Raw genomic sequence first — 11,669 nt, 5'->3', positions numbered from 1 at the left:
ACCTACCCCCACCTCTTTGCCTTGTAGGACCCTCCTCGAAACCCCAGCTCACATGTGCTCATGACATCACCATTACCAAATCAGTATGTGTCAACCCTCCTGCCCTGCTCTGGTGCAAGGACACTACAGGTGCCTGTATCAACCCTCATTTTCAAGGCTTCTGCACTCCCGTGATTGTTGTTCCTCAGGTTTATCTCTATGAACCTGAAAAGCTCACCTTGCAGATGGGAGAAAGCTGAAAGAAGAGAGAGATTTCATCCCTCTGCTCATTGGACTAGGCCTTGCTGTTTCACTTGGTGCTACTGGAACTGCTGGAACAGCCCTTGTCCAAACACAGCATCTGGCTGGCGACTTCCTGGACAAGCTTGACCAGGCAATAGCTTCTACAACAGACAGCCTTGAATCTCTTCAATGCCAAATAACCTCTTTAGCAGGAGTTGCTCTCCAAAACCGGAGGGCCCTGAACTTATTGACTGCTGAACAGGGGGGGACTTGTGTTTTGTTGGGGGAGGAATGTTGCTTCTATGTGAATGAATCTGGGCTGGTAGAACAAGATGTACAAATACACAAAGAGCTCCGGGGGAACCTCCGGGCTTGCTATACTCCCACCACCTCTACCCCTTGGTATTCTAACCCCTGGATGGTTTGGATTCTCCCCCTCCTTGGCCCCATACTAGCCATTGGAGCCCTGCTTCTCTTGACACCCTGCTTCATTCAGTTTCTAAAACAAGAGATGAGTAACATTACAAAGGTAACTACCAATCAGGTCTTGGTTCAGTATCAAACTGTTTCTGACATAGGAGACATTTATTCTAATGACACCTCTCCTTTATAAAAGAAAAGAGGGGAAAATATGGGGCACTGAGCTATGAGAAACAACCAGGTGCCTGATCAAACGAGCTTCTGAACCCAGGAGACCATTTGGGATGGCAGGCATTCAGCTCTATTCCTGGTCCCCTGGTTCTCTCAGCTTCTGCCCTTCACAGCCTCTCCCACAGAGAAAGGTTGAGAGGTCTATGACCATCGGGTCATGTAGGAATAGTCCCCCAGGCTCTCCTCACATGCATATGAGGCATCCCCAAAACCTCAGACTAAGCCAATGTGATTACCTGCTGCTAAAACTTCACTCACCCCAAACTGTATATATTGAGCTTAATTGAGAAGTAAAGCATGCACAAGAATCATCCTGTTGTTTGAGAGCTTCTGTTGTGGAGCCTCCCCTCTTCGCCAGCTAGCGAGCTCCAGAGCTGTTAACACTGGGCAAGAGATCTATTCTCTTTCCCTGCTACCTAGCCGGCACTTCCCAGCTTAGCAAAGAGCTGTAACACTTCAGAACCCACCGGCTCTCCTGGAGCACCCTCGGGGCTCTCCTCTCTTCGATACAGAGAGGGCGACAGGTAGCAGCAGACCTTCCCCTCTGGCTCTCTGCCACGGGCCACCCGAGGGTCTGACAAACTTCTACAGAGATAGAAGGATAAGACGGCCTATATGTATATGTAAATTGTATGGCAATGGATCATGGTAAAAATAAAAGGAACAAATAAGAACTCTTTAAATCATCAATTCCATGCTACCATATTTTATGTCTTCTCATTGTATCAATATTCAGTACATCATAAATACATTCTAAAACTCACCACTATAAAGGTGTTTTAAGTGGCAGATACTTGTAATTACTGATAAGTTATGATGCAATATTTCATACTTATATAATGTTATATAATGATTAAATTACAGTAATAAGTCAGATTACCACATGCATTCTTTTACTTTCTTAGGATGAATGTATTCAACATTTTCTCCTTTAAGATATATAAGATATTATATTTAACTGTATTTATCTGTGGCATAACATACCAGGATCTAATGTAGCTAACACAAATGCAATTGGAACAATTGTGTGGATATATGTTTCTTAAAATCTTTGACTTTATTATCCTTAAATTTATGCACATTAGGATGATTGCCAGACTCAATATTTGTCTATTGTAAGGACTGTGTAAGGTGTAGTTTGATCAATTGTAGATAGTTTTCCATAATTCCTGATTTGGAAAAAAATTTGGAAAAATGTTTAATAACCATTGTCTTCTTTTAAGAGATTCAACTAGTGTCAAAAGTATCCCCCTCCAGAAAAAAGACATCAGTACAGGTATGGCCCTCATGCCTCACTGAACAACGACAGGAGGACTGGAGTCATTACAAGGTCCCCTTTAATTACTGGAGGTCAGGCCTCTATCCCCGCCTTGGCAAGATTAGAATCGCCACAGCCCTTCTATACTTGGAGAAGGGAGGAGATGTCAAGGGCAGCCCTGGTTATACACTGAAGGCCTAAAATCAGCCATAAGCCTAAAATCAGCAATAGGCCTGACATACATGCCTGCTAACACAAAGTCTTGGGTCTCTATGGAAAAAACACTGAAACAGAGGGCTATAAACTATTGTAAAGAGGCAGCTTTTGTTGAAATCTACCAGCCTAAGTAGTCATAGACCTTGTAAATAGGCAGCCTTTGGCAGATAGTACCAAATTAGATAAGGGCAAGTGAATCATAGGCAGAGTCATAGTGACCTGACCCCTGAACCTTCACCCAGTTGATACCTTTTTTTGAAAGATATCTGTACTCCCCCTGAATACCTATGCTTCCGTGTCATCCCCTTCCCCACATCTTGCATTTTTGTATTTATAACCGTCATGTTAAAAAGTAAAAATTATGATTTGATAAACACACACACACACACACACACACACACACACACACACACACACAGTGTACCTCTGGTTCAGCTGACTTAGCTCCTGACAATCTGTTTTCTTGTTCTTAGAAATACTTTGAATTATAAAACATTACTGTGGTGTTTGTGCTGGGTAAAATGATTTTTATTGATCTCATTTTAAACTTCAAAGTTTGTAGTGAGTTAAAATGTCCTTTAACAAAATTATAGGTCATATTTATTTTCATATTGTAAAATGCTAGTTGATCTGTTGAACATTTTAAAAAACTGGATTCCTTTTTAAGAATTTCACATATGAACACTGTATTTGCATAATTTTCCTCTTTCTCTCCTTCCTCCCACTTTTCCCAACTCCCCATAGTTTTAAAATACATCTTATTATTTAATTATTGTTTATATATGTATACATGTATAAGTATATATGTTTATACAAATATTGATAAAGAAAGTGTTTTGAAAAAAAAACAAAAGAGATTCAACCAGGTTGAAAGAGTGATTTCTGAGTTTTTATTTCTTAAAACATTTCATGACTTTTATGTTGTTTCATATTCAACACAGTTTAGCATGTGTGCATTCATCACTTGAAATGTGTATAGTCCAAATTACATTGGGTTATAAGTATAAAACACACAAAAGGCTTTGAAGAATGAAAAGAATGAAAGCAAAATATATAAACAAAGAATTTTATGTCAATTTTGAAGTAGTCACTGGTCAATTTGGCCATGAATACTATCACATTTACAGTAATATTTATGCACACATAATGTATACACACCATATATTTATAGTGCAGCAATGTGTTAATATTTATCACTGATATTATTGATTGTAACATGAATTAAATCAACATGTGAACATTATAATAGTATATAATAAGGAACATGTTGTTTAAACTAGCAAGGAGTCACCAGAAAAGAATGACATTTGTGTGGAATACATTACATTTCCAATAGATAGCACTGCTCTAAAACATTCCCCAGGGGAACATAAAGAGGAGTAGTGAATGAGCGATTAAGATTTTGTTGAAGAAAAAGTACCGATGACTCTTGTCATGGCCCCCAGGACCTCCTTATTCCTCAGACTATAGATGATGGGGTTGAGCATGGGGGTGAGGATAGTGTAGAAGACAGCTAGAATCTTATCCTCTGTAGGGGAACGAAGACTCCTAGGTCGAAGGTAGGTATAGACAAAAGGTGCATAGTAAAATGTCACCACAGTTAAGTGAGTTGAGCATGTGGTGAAGGCCTTTCTCTTCCCCTCTTTTGAGCACATATGGAAGACAGCATAAAGGACCCGACCATAGGAAGCTGTGATCCCAAGGAAAGGCAGTAGGAGAAACAGGCTTGTGCTCACAAACACCATGTACTCATAAACCCAAGTGTCCATACAGGCCAGGGGCAACATGGCTGGAACATCGCAGAAGAAATGGTTAATAGACCTAGAATGGCAGTAAGGAATATGAAGGGCATAGACAGTATGTGCTAAAGAGTTGATTGAGCCCAATATCCAGGATCCTATGATCATCTTCAGACACATTATTTTGCTCATGCGAATGGGATAATGAAGGGGATGGCAGATAGCCACAAATCGGTCATAAGCCATGGAAGCCAAGAGCAAGCCCTCAGAACCTGCCATGGTCAAAAAGAAAAAGGATTGTACTCCACAGCCCAGAAAAGAGATGTTTTTATGGCCAGAAAAAAAGTTAAATGCCATTTTGGGAACACTGGTAGAAATATCCATCAAGTCCATGAGAGAAAGCTGACTCAGTAGAATGTACATGGGGGTGTGAAGCCTTGGATCCACACGAATGAGGTGGATCATTCCTGAGTTGCCACACAAAGCCAGAAAGAAGACGAGTATAATGAGCAGCAAAAGTAGTAAACCAGTTTGGTTTTGTGGAAGCAACCCTAACAGAGTAAAATCACTTGAGCTCTGATTCCATTTCTCCATGAAAATGTATATCTTTATATTTCTTGAAAGGAGTGACCTGAAAGCAAAGACACTTATCATATGACATAGAACAGAATAAAGAGAAACTGGCTTGTACTGAATGCTTGCACTGCATTGTTCTTCCAGCACTGTCATTCTGTTGAATGTATTTTGAAATCTTAACTGAATGTTGTTTCCCTGGCCATGCTCACAATTCAGGGATGTCTGTATGGTCATGATGACATCAAAGGCAGCAACATAACTAAGACAGTGCACACAGTTCCTTCTAATTAACTCTATGCAAGACTATTATTAACCTTTCTTACAAACAAAGAAACTTCTGTACTCACTCACTCTAATCTCTAAATCACCTCCTTCTTGGCCATCTTTCCCGAACTTGCCATACTAGAGACAAGGACCTGTTCCTTAATGTTCTGACTCTCAAAATCTCTGAGTCTTTGCTTTTCCTGAGAATTCCATCCACTGCCAATTCACTGTTTTAGAATGAAAAGATTTTGTGTGTACTCAGATCCACACTAGTCATTAAATGCTATGTTTTGTATTCACTTCCATAAAAATGCCTTGATTTGTGAAATTTTAGTGATATCAACTGAATACATACTCAAAATGAAAGTTTTAATATAATAAATGGCATATACTTCATAATATATGTTTGTTATATTTTAAATTTTTAAAATGTTATACAAATATGTGTAAATGCTATAAATGTTGATTGCATTCACTGCTATTTCTCTCTCTCCTTATTCTGATGTTCAGGTTTTTGTACTCGATCGGCAGGAGTGAAAAGCCTTTAAAAATCTCTTCATTGCAGAAGAAATTGTGCAGCAGTGTTTTCTTGACTTTTTCCTCATCAACAGTTTAAAAACTTGTTATGTAATTGAAGAGTGCATGTACACCATAATACTTGAATAGGTGATAGAGTACCCACTGCAAGAGTCAATTTCCTTTCTCCATCCTGAGCATCAAACTCAGATCATCAGGTTGGATGCAAGTGCCTTTACTTGCCATCTTAGCAGCACAAATAATACAGAAATGACTTATTAATTATATTATTTATGTTACATATATTTTATTTACACATGTTAGACTTACCTAAGGACAATAAAGCAAAAATAATTATCCATGTTTAGAATAAATAAATTAGACAATAATAAAATGATTAAGTTATATATGCATATATATGTATTATTATATATTCCTATATAGAGAAATATAATATGCTCCATCTGTGTAATTTACATGTATGTATATATTTTCTAGAAGAATTGCTTGTGATTGGGTAACAAATTGAATTTGCAAGAGAGTGGGAAGAGTATATGATACAGCCTTGATAGGAGAAATGAAAATGGAAATGATATGACTATACTGTATTCTGAAATATAAAACTATTATTTAAATGAATAAACATTTTTGTCATGATGATTCTTATTTTTATGGCCTTTGTAACATTATCTCTTGTTGTTATGCTCTGTGTCACAAGATTCTTTTTCATTTAGTATCTCAAGATTGCAAAATCCATGATTTATCAATTTTTCAATACACCATTTTTTTCTCTTACCTTTTTTCAGTCTGCGAGTCCATGCTTTAAATGTATGTGCCCTTGTATTTGAGAGAAATACTGAACACACAGCCTAAGAATGTTACTGACCTTGATAGTCATGTTGGATTACTGATATTTTTCAAAAATAAAGAACAACAAATGGTACCTTGTAAAAATTATTCATATGTAGTAACAAATCTTTCAGCTTTCTATTTGTCTGTGCTGACCCCAAAACAATTTTAAAAGTGTGTTTGTCACAGAAAATGGAAATAAAAGTTAATATTTATCTAATCAAGAAATACTAAAAATGAGGAATGCATAGGTAGGAACAAGGCAAGTACACAAGGAAAACTCGAGATGGAATAAATATGATACCAGAAGAATCCTGTGCTTCCTTATTACATTGTATAAATAAATGGTATAAACTGACAGGTAAATATAAATTATAAATAAAATCTAAAATAACTACTTTTATGGTCTACCTTTAAAACACCTTTTCTTTTATGGTTTCATGCTCTGTCATTAATTCTTGGAAGATCTTGTAATCTGTGGCACAAATTAAGAAGGTGATGACAAGACTAGACCAACAAACTCAAGAATAGGACCTAATATTACATAAGTTCATATGTTTTTGAGTGTGTGTGTGTGTGTGTGTGTGTGTGTGTGTGTGTGTGTGTAATCATGAGAGATCAAGGTTAAGAGACAACTATAATGTATCCTTCCCTGAGCCACTAGATTTAGACACTATGTAAGGTGGTCTGTGTGAACTCAAGTACTCAAAGAGATGAGCATGGAACAGGGAAGATCAGAAGGGAGAGTCAATGAGGACAAAAACAATTAGATAAGTGCTTGTGAAGAGGACAGGTGTGAAGGCAATTGTGTAGGGAGCAAAGAACTTGGATTCTGATTTGAATAAACCAGGAAAACAAGGAGAGTAATATTCTCTTAGGTATGCTTCTCGTCCTCATCCAGAATGTTCTTGTTCAGAAGGGAGCTGCATGAGGACCACGCAGAGAAGACTAGTTAGAGGGAATGAGAATATCTGGTGGCTTATTTGGATTTAAAAACAGATACACATGTCCTAGAAAACCAATGACACCTGGATACATTAAACAGTGGGCTCCCTACCTGGACATGGGGTCCAGTCTGATGATTCACTGATGTCTAGTCATCAGCAAAGCATTTACTTACAGCAGGCTCTCTATCTGTGTGCCTGTTGAGATGAAGAAAACATTTTCTTTAGAGATAATAGATTATTATTGATTGTACTGACTAAACTGACATCATTTAAAAAAACAAGTCATTTGTATCATGCCTTGTGAATAGAGAAGAACCATTTAGAGGCATTTTCTTTTACTTCCTTGAATAAAAGTCTATAGAGGAAGGAATATTCTAGCTATCCTCCTCGATTTTCCAATGCCCGATTTGGACATAGAGTTTACAATAAGTTTACATTTTACAAATTAACATTTGCATGTTAAATTTCTATAAAAGAAATGCATAAGTATGTGCTCTCAGATTTTGTCTCAGTGGTGCATTAGCATGCATTGAGGACATTTAGAGCAATAATAATTTTGTTTCAAATGTTAGAAACTATCACTTGGCACCTTATGTTAAAGAACAGCTATTTTCAGGTGTCCAGATACCTGGGACTTAAGATTTAAGATCTAAGACATTCAATCAGAGTCAAAATCTTTCATTTATCCCAGACAATTCATTTTTTGTGCCTTGGCTTTATTTAATGTACCAGAGTCATAGGAAGAACCATATTCTTGGTTGCATTCTGATTTTAAAATCTTCCAGTAGCTGCAATGTAGATGTCTATATGTTCTTTGATTGTTCCAAAAGACATGAAAACATAGAGTTGTTTAAAGCTGTCTGAAGAGTACTATTATATAGGAATGCAATAAATGCAGGATGCTGGATTAATGTCACCAAAGTTATAGGTGTGTACACACACAACACAACAACTGGGAAAGATCTTTATAGCATAAGAAGTTGACCATCAAAGCCTCTGCTTAGTCTTAAAAACTCCATGGGTCGCTGGAGGACATGAAACTCACTGAACCCTCTGCATTCATCTTAGCTTTTGAGAAACCTAAAGACAAGAAAATTTCACCTGCTTACTTATAGTCACAACATTGAAAACAAGCACATTGCAAAATTCATATACATTTTATTGTTTCTTTTGAATTTTAATTTCATTTTGCTTTTCTACTTTTTATGAAAACCCCAGAAAGAGCTTTTTTATGACATGAAAACCATACCTCCAGAATCTCTCCTAGTTAATGTAGCCAAAACCAACTCTGCTCAGTAAGGTCATTTGGACTCAGCTCATCTGAGGATCTTCTACTTGTATTTGTGAGAAAAAAAAGTACCTTTACAGTGCAGGTTTTCGATGCAGATAGTCTGTGGGTCTTGAGAAGTATTTAGTTCCCATCTTTACACAAATTCCCTGCCAGTTATGCCACAAGGTCATCTCTCTGTATAACAGTACCAACTAAAAACTAGAACTCTGCTTCTTATACTAGAATCCTTCCAAAATATCAGGAAAACTTTTTAAAAAATTGCCTACTACTCATCTTATTCATAATAAAGCAAAGAGAGCATCATTAACCATTTACTGAAATATTTACATGCTCATTGCTCAGATAAAACACTCTCTATTACTATTTCTAAATAAAAATTAGATTTATTTAACACAGACTGTACTGATGGCAAACAAAATGGCAAATGTTCTATTTTATATGCACAACCTCAGATCACCAAGCCTTAGACATTCCTCTTTTTCCTCTAAGTACTCCCTCATGTCTAAATCTAGAGAGACACAACCTTGGCTATTTCTCCTGAGTCGATTGTTCTAAGGTAGCTCAGTTTTGAACTTGGGGAAGTAGATATATAACAATCACCACTCCTTGTAACCATAGGATGCCTGAAAATAGACTAAGGGATGGGATTGCATTATTCCAGAAAATTACTGATAGCTGTAAAAATATTGAGTTATGTATATTATATAGTCCCTCATTTTTAAATGTTTGACCCAAATAGGTACAGATTGATATACAGAAACCTTATCTAGACAGAAATTCTAGTTTAGTCACAGGGTAATACAGAGTTCCTGTGGCAAAGGGCATATTCAGTCTCAGGAACATCTAGGCTGACAGATTGACCTCTGATTGAAAAACCAAGTTAATCAAATTTTAAAACAAATGAAATATTGTAGCCTAATTTTTATGTTTGCTACAGTTTGTGAGATGTTTCAGGAGCTAGCAGGGAAGATGTATGTTATTTGTGTTTGGAGTGTCTAATGCAGAAGCAGGAAGGAGGAGACATAATTTCATGATTCTACTCATTACACAGTGAGTAGATTAACAAACATTTGCAGTATTTAAGATACTTATTTGTGCACTGAGTCTCATTTTATAAATATATGAGAGTGTTACTTAATGACAGTATGCTTAAAAATATTAGTAAACTTTTATTAATTAGTTTTTATAAGCTTTTATTAATTAGTTCTAACCTTTAAATGTGAGAAATTATAAATGCACATAAAATTTTATTATCTTTGATAGAAAATTTAGTCTCCTTATATTAGAACAATACAAACTGCATTGCCTTGAAAGTACACACAGACCAATAATCCTCTTTCAATTTCTTATAATTCATGCATAGTTCATATATATCTCTGAAATATGTCTTGAAAACATGCCAAAGCATGATGACAGATATTACTTCAACTTCAACTAAGGTAGTTTCTGCAATACCATAGCACCTTTCTCTGAAGATGTTTTTGTAAGTTCTTGCAATTCTTATCTATATTCTTATTCTTTTGTTCACCCAAAATGGAGTAAACATGAAAAGAAAACATGGCCAGTGAGAATCCTTATTCTTGTTGTACTCAGTGTATCAGCCTATCTCCTTCTGCAATGTATGCTCAGCCTTGCATATACTAACAGTCACAAAGCTACCATGCTGGGCCCTGAACTCATCCCCTATACTTTTGCATGGAATTCAACTCATCTCACTTTTGCTTTTTTCATCTTGCTTGAAATTACATCATTTTCATAGCACATGCACATTGGTTTTAGGTAAAATTTATGTACTAAAGTGGAGTCTTTGATGAACGATTATGTATTTTTTTTCTCTATACAGGTTGAAACTGCTTATGGGTAAGGTAGAGTCTAAACAGGCTTGTGAAGATATAGTTTCAAGAGATGTGACCAATGATAGAAAAGTAATAACTTGTTCTGACTTGGAGTTTCCATGATACCAGGGACTTGGAATGAGTCAGAAATCCTTTATAATATCTTAAGGACATGATTTTGGTCCTTAGGGAAAAGTGGTCCTTCAGGGAAGACTTTATCAGCACAGGGAGTCTCCACAGGCCAGATCCTGATTAAGAGATCCATGATATTAGAATCTGGGAGAAGATAAAGGAGAGCTAAGTGATGTCATATATAGACATAAGTTGGCTATTTAATTTAAATAGTGTACTATATGATTAGGTTAAAATTTTATTTCTGGAGTGGTTGTACCAGTTTGCAATTCTACCAGCAATGGAGTATTATTCTTCTTTCTCCAAATCCTTACCAGCATGTGCTGTCACTTGAATTTTTGATCTTAGCTATTCTGATTGGTATAAGGTGTAATGTCGCAGTCATTTCGATTTGCATTTCCCTGATGACTAAGGATGTTGAACATTTTTTTAATACTTCTTGGCCAGTCAAGATTCCACTGTTTAGAATTCTCTATTTAGCTCTGAACCCCATTTGTTAATTGAGTTATTTGGGCTTTTTAGAATTTAACTTCTTTGGACTGAACCTGGAGATACCAATGGAAGAGTTACAGGAAGGACTGAAGGAGCCTCAAGCTGATTGAAACCCCACAGGAAGAACAGGAGTGTCAACTAACTGGACCCATCAGAGCTCGTAGGGAATAAACCACCAACCAGAGTATACATGGGCATGTCTATGGCTCCTGCTACATATGTAGCAAAGGTTTGCCATATATGACATCAATGGGAGGGGACGTGCTTTGTCCTGCAGAGGTAAAGAGAGATACTAGAATGTTGAGATGGGAGTGGGTGGGTGGGGTAGTACCCTCTTAGAGACAATGGGGAGGTAGGAATGGGATGGAAAGGGATAATAGAAAGTGGGACAACATTTGACATATATATATATATATATATATATATATATATATATATATATATATATAATCAATTAAAAATGAAAAAAACCCTTTTTCTGCTAATCAGGATTGTCAAAGAGTTCCCAAAACATGATGAACTATTATTGTTGCTCTTGTTTGCATGTGGCAAGTAAGTCTTTACTGCTGAAGATACCATTCACTTCAAATGTCAAATCCATAAGACCCAATAGATTCTGACCTGAAAGCATCTTTCCTGAATCTTAAATTTTATGCTTCCAGAAGGCATCAAGTAAGATTC

General features: G+C 36.6%; 1 protein-coding gene across 2 annotated transcripts; it reads right to left on the bottom strand.

The window, feature by feature from the left end:
* Positions 1 to 3,214: 3,214 nt before the first annotated feature.
* LOC117718193 (olfactory receptor 2L13-like) lies at positions 3,215 to 9,028 on the bottom strand. Of its 2 annotated transcripts, none has more exons than XM_034515743.2 (3): positions 8,488 to 9,028; positions 7,349 to 7,433; positions 3,215 to 4,717 (listed from the first exon to the last, which is right to left on the bottom strand). In XM_034515743.2, exons 2-3 carry the CDS (start codon positions 7,354 to 7,356, stop codon positions 3,742 to 3,744), a joined length of 984 nt encoding a protein of 327 aa, XP_034371634.2. In that variant the 5' UTR covers positions 7,357 to 7,433; positions 8,488 to 9,028; the 3' UTR covers positions 3,215 to 3,741. The 2 variants fall into 2 exon arrangements, with proteins under 2 accessions (XP_034371634.2, XP_076798752.1); XM_076942637.1 differs by having other exon boundaries at positions 8,599 to 9,028.
* Positions 9,029 to 11,669: the final 2,641 nt, after the last annotated feature.

The sequence above is a fragment of the Arvicanthis niloticus genome, chromosome 12 (genome assembly GCF_011762505.2).
Source record: "Arvicanthis niloticus isolate mArvNil1 chromosome 12, mArvNil1.pat.X, whole genome shotgun sequence".
NCBI classification, from domain to species: Eukaryota; Metazoa; Chordata; class Mammalia; order Rodentia; family Muridae; genus Arvicanthis; species Arvicanthis niloticus.
This window is presented reverse-complemented; position numbering and strand designations above follow the sequence as displayed.